The 15,401-nt window shown below is 41.5% G+C and overlaps 1 protein-coding gene across 1 annotated transcript; it reads left to right on the top strand.

The window, feature by feature from the left end:
• The first annotated feature begins 4,509 nt into the window (after positions 1-4,509).
• Positions 4,510-13,297, top strand: PRPF31 (pre-mRNA processing factor 31). The gene is given in 7 exon segments (XM_018907016.3): positions 4,510-4,537; positions 12,197-12,340; positions 12,343-12,486; positions 12,489-12,653; positions 12,656-12,712; positions 12,715-13,155; positions 13,158-13,297. Coding segments are annotated over 7 exon segments (1,119 nt in total).
• The last annotated feature ends 2,104 nt before the right edge of the window (positions 13,298-15,401 follow it).

Here is a 15,401-nt window from a genome sequence, read left to right on the forward strand (position 1 = left end):
CCTTAGCAAGCTGGAGGCCAGATCATCCACAGTTCTGAAAAGATGCAGTAAAACACAGATCTAGAATTCACTCAAGTATGTTGAATTGTTTTGTTCTGGTTTATCCTTTACAAAGTGCCACACTAAGACTGGCAAATTCACACAAGCAAATGGTTTTAGGTAGACCTGCATCATGGATACCTGAATTGCTCACTTCATTTTGTTTTCAAAATTACTTGTCCCATCCCTATTACAGAAATCTGAAATTACATGACTGCTTTTGCATTCATGCTAATCTTTAATCTATATAATAAAGCAAGCATAAGTAACTGGCTGAAAAACTGAAGCCTGGAAATGTAAGAAATGTTTCAGAGCGTTGTTGAAAATCATCTGAGCTGACCCTGGAAACTTCTAAGGAACTACTCAACATTATGTCTAACCATAATTAGGAATTTCCTGCAGTCTCTGAAGTATAGTCCATGAGAAAAATTAGGAGATACTGGGAAAAGGGTCAGCAAATTACTGGTGAAAAAAGTACCATCTTGCACAAGACCTATATTAACAGTAGACTACAGTGGAAACAACGTAGAGCTGAAACATGTGGTAAGGCATGTTTTTCTTCTTTCTGAGAAGAAAAACTAAGCAACATCCAGTCACACTAAACTATCTCATCAGAGAGGAAATACTTACCAATAAACTTGTTTTAGAAGAAAATACAGCAACTGACAATACTGGTGAAGACAAGACACACATGACCAAGTGTAGCTAGACATATTTCTGAGACCCAGCAGGTGTGTCTGCTACCCACAGGAGTGTTTTAAATTAGGTCAAATTTATGTCTTAACAGTTGTTTTGCTCAAACATTTGCTGATCCTGCATCCTGGGAGTTCAGACTGGACATCAGGAAAAGATTCTGAGAGAGTGGTTCAGTGAAAAAGTGAGTGGTCAGTGGAACAGGCTCCCCAAAGAAGTGGTCATGGCACCAAGCCTGACAGAGTCCAAGCAGTGTCTGGATGATGCTCTTAGTCATATGGTTTAGTTTTAAATAGTCCTGAGGAGCAGGGAATTGGATTTGATGATCCTTATGGGACCCTTCCAAGTGGACATATTCCACAACTCTATTACAGGCCTGGCCTGGCCTCACCAACTACTGTTTGTCCTTCATCCAAAGCATACAGACAAAAAGCAGCAGCTTCATTAGTTAGAAAAATTTGAGAATAACCTTTTTTCCTCAACCTTGTCCAGATTAGTAATCTGACTTTTTCAATCTTACTTCACCACATACACAGAAAATGGTTGCTACTTTAGAGCTGATGAGGGCTCCAGTTAGAGCATCCCACAGCACCAAAGTACGAGCACAAAACATAAGGAATGTAAAGCACTGGTTCTTTAGGTGAGGAAAAATGAGCCTTTCAAGCACAGATTTTTCACCAATGAACCTGCAGGTTCAACAGATTGCACAAGACCAGAGAGTTTCTTGTGTCTTGTCTTGAACAGTTTTCACTGTTCTTGTGTCCAGTGTTTCTTGTCCTGTTTAATGTCTTTACTGATGATCTGATTGAGGGGATTGAGTCTACTATTAGCAAATTTGCAGATGGCACCAAGCTGGGTGGGTGCATCTATCTGCTGGAGAGTAGGAAGGCTTTGCAGAAGGATCTGGCCAGGCTGGATCCATGGGCTGAGGCCAACACAAGCCCAAGTGCCACGTTGCAGCTGGGTCACAACAACTCCAGGCAGCACCACAGTCTGAGGGATGAGTGGAAAAGGACCTGGGGGTGCTGAGTGACAGCAGCTGAACATGATCCAGCTGTGCCCAGGTGGCTGAGATGGGACACAGCACCCTGGCCTGTTTCAGAACCAGTGTGGCCAGCAGGAGCAGGGCACTGATTGTCCCCCTGTGCTGGGCACGGGTGAGGCCACACCCAGAGTGCTGTGTCCAGCGCTGGGCCCCTCAGTTCGGAGAGGAAAACTGAGGTTCTGGAGCAGGTCCAGAGATAGGCAACAAAGCAGCCACTCAGCCAGACTCATGAGAGTCTTTTTCACCCTTCCACACTTGCTGGTCTGCTCTAGGAGTGCTGGCTTGCCTGTCCAGTTGTGATTATCCCCTCACAGAACATTGCCCTCATATCTCTGCCTGCCATGAATGCAAGTGTCTGACAAAGGAGCAAAATTGCACCAAGACAGTCACTTAACTGGAGTGTTTTAGCAGGCACTCCAGCAGGCTGATTGCAAAACCTCCAAGGCAATAGTAACTCAATTCTGATAGCCAGAACATTGCTAGAATTACAGTACTATTTCATCTCTGAAAGGAGTTGTTCACTATCTTGCCCAATGATCTCATCTCAGGATCCATCACTCGCTTGTTCAGTTGTTTTTCTTTTTACTGCAGTATCTGGAGCTTAAATCATGAACTGTTTTAGAAAGGGCAGTCTTGACTGAGCCAAACTCCAGATGAATTCCAGCAAGCAGCCAGAGCTACTTCAGTTTATCAGAACAGGAAGGTAGCAAAAAAAAGATTTTAACTGCGCACAACAGGCTCCCCTTGGCTGGTGCTTGCACTCCCAGTTGCGGGACAGCTCACCTAAATCAGGCATAAACTCAAGCAGCCTCTCCTTAACCTTTTTCTCAGTTAAACTCTTCCAGAAAATTGACTTTCAGGTATGAAGCACCTGCACCAAATCAGACATCCAAATACTCTCCGGGTATAAGAACAGAAAGAGCAGAGTGCAGAAGACAAAGGGTCACAAATAAAGCTGGCAACAGGCTGAAAATTTGCATTTCTACTCTTGAAAAACTTCTCCAGCATCTCCTAACCAAGCAGCCCTCAGGTACTAGAGCACAGAACTCAGGAATGTTCTCTGGGTGTGCCAATATGGGACAATATTCATGGTCTACTTAGTCTACTTTCCCTATAGTTAGGGAAACTATATAAACTATAAACTTTGAACTGTAGCTAGACTAGATACTAATCTGCAGCCTGAGTTACCTTGTGATCCCAGTTTTCTCAGTTTCTGAAACAACTCAGAAAGGATATGGAGAATTATTTCTAATGGGGAGGCAGACTTTGCAAATATACAGCACTGTCAACAAGTAAAGCTGAGTTTTAAACAGTTAAGGTGTACACTTGGGCTCATCACAAACTAGGTAGAATATTTCTCTTCTGTTTTGCAAATACTGGTGTTGCTTTGCCTTTACACAACAGAAATGTGTCAAGGTTTTTTCATTAGACTTTTAATGCAGTCATTTTACTTGTAAAAATTGACTATAAGAAATGACCAAAACACCTCAAAGGTGTAAATCCTTTTAGAAATGAAAACTGATGTTTTGTGTTCTAGCTACAATTTTTAAATTTTAAAATTGGACATTATTTTGACATTCTAAAAAAAATACATTTAAGTGGGATCTGAAATCCCCTAAAATCTCTACAGGCTAAATGCCAGCAATGTTTAACACTGTAAAATTCTGCTGCAGCAGTATAATCTCTACATCAGTGGAACTGAATAGGTTTGCTTATAAAACACATGCAACTACACAGATGTTCTTTACTAAAGAAAATACTTCAATCAAATTCCATTACACAGAAGATTGAATGCCAGGGAATCCAGCACACAAAATATATTTTAATTTAATATATATCATTTTTGGTGGGTTTTCTTATTGTAGCACATACACATTACTAAAGGGACAGGGAAATAATAAGTTACATGCTCATTAAATACTCTCACCTCTGCCTAGTAAATGGAAGAAAACATGATTACATGTTTCATTCCAACCAATCAGACATGCTGCTAAAAAGTACAATGGAGAAACTGATTGCACAGGAAAATAAATCAGGACATTTCTTCAGAGAGCAATAGTTGCTAAATACCATTAATTGGTGCTGTACATTTCCTATGGAGCTCTTTGTGAAGGTGGTAAAGTTTAAAGACACATTTACTTAGTAGAAGACTGATGACACTCCTCCTTCCAAGCAGTTCAGCTGACCTTACTGCCCCCACAACTTTTTTTTGGTGGGAAAAGTTAATCTTGCCTGGCACACACAAGAAGGGCAGTAAGCCCTGTAAGGAAAGCACAGTAAATACCAGCTGATACATTTTTGTGTGTGTGTAAAAAGAACCAGCAATTCTTAAGAATTCTGGGTAACACAGGCAGCCTAGAGTGCTGTTTCTCATTGAATGTATGATTTATTTATTTTTTTTAATTGAGCTGAGTCACAGATTGTCAAATAGAAAATGCTGGCTTTTTAACCTTTGATTTGTCTGAATCATAACAGCAAAAATAAATAGATGATAAAACTAGTAAGGAATTTGTCTTTTTCAGTTTTGCAAAGAAACAGTTTCCCACAATAAAACTGATTATCTAATTCTAAGCTTCTGAACAAGACATTCTTCTGAAGCTCTGTATCCATTGGTACTATAAATCAGAAGCTTCTAAGTTAATTTCATTTATATTAATGTCTTTTCTTCATCTGGAAAATTTAATGCTTCAACATGCTGTTCTTTTAAATTAAAAAAGAACTTTATTACGGCTATGGGGAGGGCTATTGCTGCTTTAACCAGTGAGTCAGGATTTCATCCTGCCTCCTGCCTCAGTGTTTGATGAACAAAAGATCTGAAAAATCAGAGCTGATAACATCCATTTCCCAAATGATGAAAACAAATATAATTCCTATTTATTTCCATGGATGACACTAAGCCACGTCATACCTAAGGCTCAGACAACTTTATATCAAAAATAATGGGTTTTGGGTTAGTTTGATTGTTTTTATTCTAAAAGTACTGGTAAATTGATTGCAGTTTTTGTTTGTTTTTTCTTAATTTAATTCTTTAATTCTTGGTGGCTGCTACCTCCAGGTTACATTCTTCCTAAACAATTTTATTAGTACAAAGATTTAAAAAAACTTCCTTTTCCTCTGAGTTTTCATTATATTACAAGGTGAAATGTGTTCAGAACTCTTGTGAGTTCTGATCCTGCTTCAGACAGAGCTTTATACTGGCTCAGCCCAAACTTTTGCCTTCTGTGAGCTTTTTTAACTCAGCTGGTGTTTTTCACCTGCCTCTTGGAGGCTCTCCCTGCCTGTTCAAGCTCACAGCACCTTCCTTGCAGACAGCCCCAGTTAACCCAGGCTTCTGAGGCAGCCTAGGAATGGGTGTGAGTGGAAGAAAAATTGAAAGACAGCAACCACACTGAATCAAGTTTGTTACAGCTGAACATGAGCTCTATTATAAAATAAAGAAAGCCAAGAACAGCTGCAAACACCATGCTGACAAAACAAACAAGAACCTAGATAAACTGTTCCAGCTTTACCATTGTGTGTCACAGGGAGTTCTGATCTTCACTTTAGATCAGTGTGCCTAAATCCACTTAGGATTGGTTTAAACTGCATCAGTTTCTAACAAATTCCAGCTGGTGCCACTCAGTAGACACAAAGTGTGCCTGTTTTCTTCTGTCACATGGTTCTCACTACTGGAATACCAAACTTAGTTTGCAGTCTCGACTTTCTGCTTCTACTGCTGTGCCAGACAGAATATCCCCCCAAAAATGTCGTGGCAGGGAAGCATGCAGTGAAAGACCCAGCAAGATTATTCTTCACTGACAATATATGAATATTTTAGTTCAGCTTTGTGCTAACACTTGAGATGTAGAACATCTCAACTGTTGGTAGAAGTAAAAGCAGGTGAGCTGTCAAGTTAATTTTTTAAATATTTAACTTGGTAGCCCATGTACTGGGCTAATATACAAGGAAGGAAAATTTATGCTTCTTTTCATCACCACTGTGTTAATATCACTCTGGAGGAGCAGCTGGTCAAATACAGAGCTCAAAGTCAAATTTCAGTCTGTTTTATAAAATCCATGTGCCTGAAATCAGACAACCACCAGCAACAAATAAAACCACAAAAACCCTGTAAACAAAGAACAACTCACAAAGCCAAAACAAAAACTAGAAGAGACATGCCCAATACATATAAAAGTAATTCCAGGTGTTCTCTCAGTTTCCTGAAACATCATTTTTGTACTTTCCTCACTCACAAAGAAAGGTGCTTACCAAGTTACCTGTATTTTGACCTATCCTGAAACCATCAAGTTATCATCAAATGAACCATGGAATAAAAAGATGTGTAAACTGAAACTTTTCAGTGTCTGAAAATAGAGCTGCCTGTTGTTTGCAACATCCTGTGTACACGCAGGGAATGGGAAGAGGAAAAAATGTAAGTACAGCAAATAAAAAGAAGGCTGTTAGGAAGGAGAGCACTGCATTAATATGCTGATAATCTGGCCCATGAGAGCCCTTTAAGGGGTTTTGCTATACAAATGAAAGGAAAAGTTGATGAAGAGAGAATAAATTACTTTCTGTGTTATCAGAGAGACTTTTTTCTAATAATGCTACAGTGATGTAACAGTATGGTTAGGGCAAACAGATTATTGTAAAGAAACTACCAAAGATTTTGCAATATACTGAGACAAAAATATTACATGACTGTGTTTTAAGGCACTTCTAGTCACAGTACTTGAGCTGTTTACTGAGCAGTCCACAAGCAGCCTACTCAGATATTTGATTTTATCAACGCAGGCCACCCACATCTGACCCAGTCAAAGTGCACATGTGCAAGAAGAATCCCCCAAAAACAGTGCATCTTTTTTATATACTCTGACCTTTAGCAAACAAAACCTCTTATTTTCTGTCATGTTCATACAGAAAAAGATCCAGTACACAATTTCATGGAAAGTACACCCGGAACATTTCTTGTGTCACTGAGCATGGCATTAGGTCAACACAGGAATTTCTTCTGAGACTTGTCAATACCTCAGCATTTCTTTTAGTTCCAAGTTTGTGGAGGAATCTCGATGTAAAGTGTTCACACATCACACATGTACTTAATGTGTTCAAGTCTGGCAAGGTAGACCTGAGACTCCCTGAGAAAAAATGAAAGGACAAAGAGTTGCTCATTGTAGGTGGTGCTGGACAACACATGCTGACAATTACTGTGTGATCTGAAAATGTGTATTTTGCTTATATTTCCCTTACAGCAGAGGCAGAATGAAAAATAACAAACTGTGCTTCATCTCTTTTCTTTTCTAAAAGCTACAATTTATTCGTAGAAAAACACTTGCAGGCAATCTGTCAAGTTTCAGAACAGGGAGGGCAGGGAGAAATAGAGTCGAAAGCAGCAAAAAACAAAAAGTAAAAAAAAAAAAATTAAATGCAGTGAACAAAGCTCCATCAACCACCAGAGAACCACCACCATGTTTCAGTTTAGTTTAGAAAACATAGCCTGCACTGACTGAACAATTTGGTTTATACTTTCAACTTATTCCTCATGTGAGGATCCAGTTCTCATGTCTCAAGTCAAACAAGAGTATCTAGGAGAGAGTAAACCCTTGGCATAAAATGAACATATGATGTTTCTATATACAGCACTGAAAGGAGCTTTCTCTCCTAGACACAGAAAAAGTGAAAAATAAACAGTTCTACTGCACAAGTATTTGCAGCACCACACTATTCTCATGCTTCTTATCAGTCAGCACAGATCTCAATGGAGACACCAGGGAAATGGAGAGCAGTGGGATGTAAGAACTTCCATCAGATACAGAAACGCCTACAGGAACAGATCATGGGGAAACTGAGCTCTGCTGTGGCCAGCATTGTGTATGCAACACCTACAGAGAAAATCAGTTTTGGTTACTGTAGAGTAATTACCAGCCAAGATGCCTTCCCTTCCCTCAAGCAACAGTTCAGACAGATACTATCAGAATACAGGAAACTTAGCTAAGGATTAAAAAAAAAAAAAAAAAGAAAAAATCACATTGCAAATAAGGTCATATTCAACATTAAAGAATGAACAGTATGAACAGCCTTTTGTGGATTCTATGGCATATTGCAACTGTGCCTCCAAGCAAACTGGGCAGCAGAAAATGCTGTGTAATAAGCAACTAATAAAAAGCACCCAGCACACGAGTGCTGAAAAATTGCCTCACCTCTTTTATGCAGTGACCCTTGGCTTCTGTATACAACTAGACACCTTGATCTGCTCATCTCTCTAGATTTTTTTTATGACATAATGATCATCTCAAGCCATTTGAAAGTGCAACAAAGGGAGGACATCCATGAGCAACTTCTTTGTTAAGCACAGCAAATGTCCATAGTGACTCACCACACTCATCCATTTTTCTCTGCCTGAATAAAAACATGCCACTAAAACAGGAAATTTCAAGTTTCAAAGGTGCTAAGTATAAAGTCTTAAGAGGCCATGAAAAATGCTGTCACTATTCATTTTTATATTTCACTTGACTCACTCAGTCTGTCTCCATGACTTTACATTGTAGCTTTTCAACATCTAATCCTACAGCCACATTTGAATTGTAGGGGAACAAGAGAGGTCTAACAGCATATTAAGTAACAACAGCACTTCGTTTCCCATATGAATGATACTTTCTCCTGCCTATTAATATTTCATTATAGCAAGTCTGTTTCCCAAACAGCTAAAAAGTTCAGATCAAATGTTAGGGAAAAAGACGTTCTAGTCTACATTTCATTAGCAGACAGTGTGCAGTTGTGGAGTAAGCATTTTGTAGGAAGAATGGCAAGCTGTATCCTCAGTTATCTAGGATAGCACAGTGATGACTGATGAAAGCTTTTCTCTTTGCATCCTACAGGTTGTTTCCAGGGCAGTTAATGCCTGGCTATAATGTTAGCTCCCAATAAACATCTCAATATTTTGCTCAGTTCTGCTCAACAATCCCCTTTCAAAAACAATCACCCAACCCCATCAAAACTTATTCAGTTTTCTATTTTCTGGTTTTGTATGTCTTACATTATGTAATTCATTCAGATGGTGACCAAAGGATTTAGTGTTGAGGTCAAACATAAGTTACAGATGAAAAAAACGTCATGTGCTGAGAAAAACTGCTTCTTGATGTGTACTTAACTTTTAATGCAGCATGCACTTGGAAGCCATGAGAGAGTTAAAGCTGCCCCAGACCTCACCAGCTGCTCTGTGCACTTCCGAAATAACCTTGGGAAGGAGCTAGCAACAATCTGTGTCCCAGCTCCCAGAATGCCAGGCATTCACACATCACAGCAACAGATGCTCCATTACAGCACTGCAGCTTTCTGTGCTGGCACACTTTCATTTGTTCCCAGCCATCATCCCCACTGACCTCCTACAGACCTCAGATCACAAACAAAGCAGGGGAAACTGCAGTCAGGATTCCCAGCCAAAATGCAGCTTTCCCTCAGTATGATGCTACCTGACAAACCAAAACCAGAAGCACCCCAGAGTTCAGCTACAGTCACAGTATCACACAGTGACAGCGTCATTAAGACAGTGCTTACATTAGTAAAATTAGCATATAACAACTGAACCTGGCAGAACTCTTTCCATCTCAAGAAACCAGCATCAAATCTTCCCTGTTACTTAATCATCACAAAACAAGATGTGATTGGCCCATACAAAATGAAGAAGCACAACCTGGTTGTTCAAATAGGTTATGACATTTCCTCAGATATTGTTGAAAAAGATGGCCCTTAACTTCAGCTTCACTCCCTAGAATCTTGGAAAACTCTATCAGTACCCCAGATAGCTGGGTGAAGTTTCTATTTCCACCAACTTTCTGTGTCATGACTGATACTGATTTTTTTTTTCTGCATTATGAAAGGATTTCAAAGTAAAATCTTCCCAAGCACACAGAAAAGCCTCCACATCAGTTCCTTTTCACATAAGTGTTTGCCAAAAAGATGATACTCATGGGAAAATATTTTTTTACACTCAACTAGGAATGTTCAAACAAGTACATTCCTATAACTGTATGAAAATTATGACACAGAGCAAGCACGAGAATGAATGCAAACAAACCCTATCTGTGAACTTACACTTGAAATAATGTACACATAACTGGTATAGAGAATTCAGATTCTAATTAACAAAAGGAACAGCAAAGCTTGAATTTTTTTACCAAAACACGCTTAAGAAATTTAACCTAGAGCTGGTTATGTAACCTGAAGTACCCTAGCCTTAAACCTGCTTCCTTTCTCTAACCTGCTCTTACCTACAGTAAAAAGGTATCTGTACCTGATGGGCACTATGCATCATTTCATATTCTTTGTTTCAGAATTTGTATCCCTTGCAAGCAAACAGGTCTGAAACTCAAGCCAAAAAACAATTCCCTGAACTGGCAATACAGCAGTTTTCAATACACAGCATACAGTGGTCGAGCAACTTTGCATTAGCACAGCCAAAAAAAAAAGCTCTGAGCTTTAGAGTGCTCCCATGACATCTGATGAGGAAGTCTTCAGGCAGAAGAGGAAGGGTGGGAGAATGACCAGCAAACAGTGGGTGGCAGCCACCTCCAGTCCTCCAGCTCTTCACCTGATGAGCTCACCAGCCAAAAGTCCTATAAACCATCTCCCACTAGGTCTGCATTTTTTATGGGCCCTCTGGGAATCCAGACAGAGGTCATCTGTCTGGTCATCTCACTGTGTTGTGCAGCTATTCCAGGAAGCTGGAACAACTGAAAACATCACACTTGGGCAGAGAAGTGTCAGGAGGCTGAGCTGTTTCATTCATGGGCCTGACAAGTTCATGTGAGGGGATTTTGTGGCCTTTTGTCTCCTCTGTTCTTTTCTTCTGCTCTGTCCTGGCAGGTGTCATTAATAATCCTTTTGTGGATTTCACTTGGTATGACCTCTGTTTAGGAGAGAGGCTACAGTAAATCCTCTTGAAGGACCAGGGAGGAGCCTGGGTGTTATTCCAACACCAGCTCTGCCTGCTTTAGAGAACCCCCAGAGAGCTGCACAGGTAGAGCATTTGAGAGGGTGAGTGGGAACGTTTGCAACAGTGCCCCTTTTGATAGGTGTTTCTTAGTAGCCAGTTTCCATATTGAAGGAAATAATCCTTGCAATCCCCATTTAGGACAGGACATGTGTACACACAAACAGATCAGGATTTTTTCAGTCCCATCACCAGGATATCAAGTGGCAGCAAAAACGGCACAAAATGTTCTGCCCCATAAAAATCTCAGATGTTAATGAAACCGTAACAATTGCCAGGGAGCCAGCTTTCCTGTGTTCTGGGAAAACAAACACAGATTTGATGTGCCAGAGGTCTCCTATTCCACCAAAAACAAACAGCTTCAAGGGTTAAAGTCAGCAGAACACAGATGTGCTGCCTTTTCCCATCAGCTGCCCATATCCTGTGCCAAGTCTGCTTGAGACCACAGTGAGAACTAACTGGAAGTCAGCTGAGACAGCCTAAGAATCTCTTGCGTAGCACAGGTTTGGAAACATTCACCCTTCCCTCAACAGCTGCCTTCAGAAGGTCTTGAAGGAACAATTTGGGATGCAGAGGTGATTGGACAATGAAACCCTCAGATCATGGCTATAAATACTGCCTCTCCCAACAGCTATTTTAGTTAAGGGCCAGTCATGCCCCCCTTACACATACTATTCAATCCATTTGCAATAACTACTCAGAAAATGTGTTATTAATGAATTAACCTTCCAAAAGTTCATTTAGCTCCTAATTCCACCAGCTTTCAGTAAGATGCCCAGCTGTCATACATCTCAGAGCCTGTATCTCAAATGGACAGAACCACGTGTCTCCCAGATCTCTCTTGAGAAATTCTCTGCACCTGATGCCTTTTTCAACCTAGAAATGAAACAACACACTTTCAAGGTAATATTAGTGTGGGAGGTAATATGGAAGCTGGTCTTCATTGGAGGCCTCCAGAGGAGAAATGTCCATAGAAGTCCACCCCTTACAGCGGTGCACACAGTTCTACAAGTTTAGTAAATTAGCATAATTATCAAAACCCACCAATTAGGAGCACAAGGAGTGATGCAGTCAGAAGAGGAAAGCTAATGTCTCTACAAACAATTTGATGGGTGAAGGTATGGGTGTTAACGTCTTTGAAGAGTCTCAATGTCTCTGCTAACTTTGGGCAGCGGGTTTGTTGCAGAGCCCAGAGACCTTGGCTCCAGGTTCAGACAAGAAAAACAGACAAGAGTCTACACAAGCCTGAACTTTGGGGTAAAGTAACAAGTTCAAGGAGGGAACATGTGGTAGGCTGTTCAGGAAGGCTGTACCTTCCTAGTGTCACTGAAACTGTAGGAAAATCAAAAGCCTCCAACAATATTTTCAGTGTTAGAGAATCAAGGCATTACTTTTTCTGGCAACAGAAATCATTTCATCCACACATAGCCCAGACAAATAAGCCAAAGGGTCCCTGAATCTGCTGGTGCCCAACGCCCTGGAATACATTTGAACCATCAAGGAATTGGAGAATTCCCTGGATAAATGCAAGAACGAGAACGTGCAGCAGATCTTGATCAACACCACCATCCTGATGGTCAGTGTGGTGGCAAGGGGGGACAGCAGCTGTCAGAGAAGGAGCTGGGCAGGATGGAGGACATGTGTGACATGGCACTGGTGCTGAGCTGGGCCAAGCTGTGCATCTACGAGTACGTGGGGTCCTGTGGGTTCTTCATCGCTCCCAACCTCTCCCTCATCCTCAGGGCTCCATGGCTGCCAAGATCACGGGGGTGGCACGGGGCCTGACCCTGCTGTCCAAGCACCCTCCTGCTGGGGGCTTCTCCTCCACCTCCGTCCTGCCCCACGGCGGCTTCAGCCACCACAGCGACATCGCCCGGGCCCTGCTGCTGCGTTTGAGGAGGAAAGCGTGCGGCTCTTGGTGGCCAAGGGCACGCTGGCAGCCAGGGGGCACAGCTGCCATGAGAGCAGGACAGGAAGGTGGGCTGCGAGCTGAGGGAGGGGATGGAGTGCAAGCTGGACAAGTGGCAGGAGCCCGCCCCGGTGAAGCCGCTGCCACTGGACGGGCTGAGGGAGAAGGGGAAGGGTCGGCGGTAGCGGAAGCTGAAGGAGCCCTTGGGGCTGACGGAGATCCGCGAACAGGCCAACAGGATGAGCTTTGGGGAGATGGAGGAGGACATCTACCAGGAGCACCTCGGGTTCAGCCTGGGCCACCCGGGCAAGGCCAGCGGCGGCCACGTGCACCAGACTCTGGTCAGCGAGGCCACCAAGGCCCAGGACAGGGAAGCCCTGCAGAGGGCCCTGAGGAAGCAGAGTGCCATCCACAGGGGAAAATCCACAATCTGGGACCACAGCTCAGGCATGGCCTCGAGCATGGCCTTCACCCACCTGCAGGGGCTGGAGATCATGAACTGCAGGCAGCCAGGAAAAAAGTGGCTGAGGCCAACCAGAAATATTTCTCCTGCGCCGCCAAGTTTGTCAAGGTCAAGGGGAACAAAAATAGGATCCCCATTCCCCAAATGCCACTGGGATCCCTAAATCCCACCCTGTGACCCCCAAATTCCCAAGGATTCTGCTCCAATGTCACATTGCCAAATTTTTTATAAATATTGGAATTTGTGGTTGGAGCATCTTAGGGGGATTGAGGGTGTCACCATGATATTTTATGAAAAATCTCATCGCCAGGATTTTTCTCCTGAGAAGCCTCAGAAACAAAATGTAAACAATAATTATCTGATTGCTTGGAATGCGGTTTGGAGGTTGCTTACCAACAGGTGCATCTTTGATTGATTCCATGTGAATTGTTTTTACTTAATGACCAATCTTAGTCCAGCTGTGTCAGACTCTCTGATCAGCCATGAGTTTTTATTATCATTCTTGTCTAGCCTTCTGGTATCTCCTTTCTCTTTCTTTAGTATGGTTTTAGTACATCTTTTCTTTAAATATAATATCATATTCTAATAAATAGCCTTCTGAGAACCTGGAGTCAATTCTCTTCTCTCACCCTGTCCTGGGGACCCTCTTCACAACTCCGCAACACTTGGTGACCACGGGAGGGGGGTCAGAGGGTCCTGGAGGGATTTTGGATGGTCTTGGATGGATTTTGGGGGGTTCTGAATAGATTTTGGGAGTCCTGGGGAAAAAAAATAAATCAAAAAATATATAGACTACAGAATTACAAATATATGGTGTAAAGAATGAAGAGAATATATAAAACAAAAAAAGGCAAAAATCAATAGGCATCACACCCACATAGTACTTTGATATTTAAGAAGTCACCATGGTAAAATCTGCACCACAGCCCAGAATGAAGCAGGCCTTGCTACAAGTCCTCTGCTAGAACTGCTGGAGCCTGACTTTTTATTCCTTAAAGTACATCAGGGCTAAAATATCAGCCCAAAAAGGAGACAACAAAACCCTGGCCACTAAGTAGTACATTTAATGAGCAAATAACTGTAGGCAGAACTGTTGATTTTCCTGGGCATTCAATTGGCTGTCTCTTATGCAAGAAACTTAAACCAACAGAAACAGATTAAGAGCTGGGCCTGGATTAAGTTGTGTTTGTGAATTTTACAGCCTCAAAATCAATGTAGAACTACAGACAACAAACCTATATATTAGTGCAGCTTCCTAAAATGAGAAATGTGTTCCTGGGAGTGTACATCACATTAAGCAGTACACAGGGCTCATTTCTCATGTTGTTTTTTTTTTAATATATATATATATCCTCCTTGTAATCCTAAGAGTCCTCTCCATCCCCTTGAAATCCATCACCCATGGCACCATGAATTCTGGAGCACCTGCATGTGTTTTGTTTGTTAACACAAGCCCTGTTCATTTTCTGTCACTTAGAGCAGGCAGCTGTTCACACACTCTGCACCAGTGAGCCCTGGCTGGCTGTGTCCTTAACTCTCCTACTTTAATCCCAGAAGAGGGTTGATGTGCAAGATACTGACTTTATCTTCTAAAGCAAGGTGTGGAAATACAAACATGTTCCATAACAGCAGCTTGGGAAGAGTTACTTGACAGAAGGAAAAATTCCTGTCTGCTTTGTTGTATCACTTCAGGCAAGCTCTGGGTATTTTGTCCACAAAATGTTGAAAGACACCTTCCCTGACATCTTCTCCTGTGCCTGGCACAAGCAGCTAAACAAGCCTTCATAACATGAAAAGGCTTCTCAATCATCACTGACCTAAAAGATTGTGAGTAATATCAACTCTAAAAACACCTGCAAAGTTTTCTTTCCACCTTTGGATTATTCCATGTTCCACCTAATGATGCAATATAATGGTAAATACCGACTCTGCAATCATGGATTAAGAAAAACAAAGAGGCATTTATCAATTTTCTCGGTGCCTTTTTTTTTTTAATAATCAGCTCAAAAGACACTTGATCTTCTGTATCAAAAACCAATAGGTAATTGAGAAAGCTAAAAGAATAATTCATTTCAGCCAATGCCAGAAATTTCTGTATCCATCACAAAATCCAAATATCACTGAAGCAAAAGACCAGTGAAATAGAAGTTATCCTATAGAGACACATACCTCTATATCCCATTAAGTACAACTGTCATTTTGCATTTAGTGAAAAACGTGTAATAGTTCTGCTTACAGGGAAATTTTGTAATTCTAAATTTCTTTTTTTTCATTTGAAGCA

The sequence above is a fragment of the Serinus canaria genome, chromosome 4, assembly GCF_022539315.1.
Source record: "Serinus canaria isolate serCan28SL12 chromosome 4, serCan2020, whole genome shotgun sequence".
NCBI lineage: Eukaryota > Metazoa > Chordata > Aves > Passeriformes > Fringillidae > Serinus > Serinus canaria.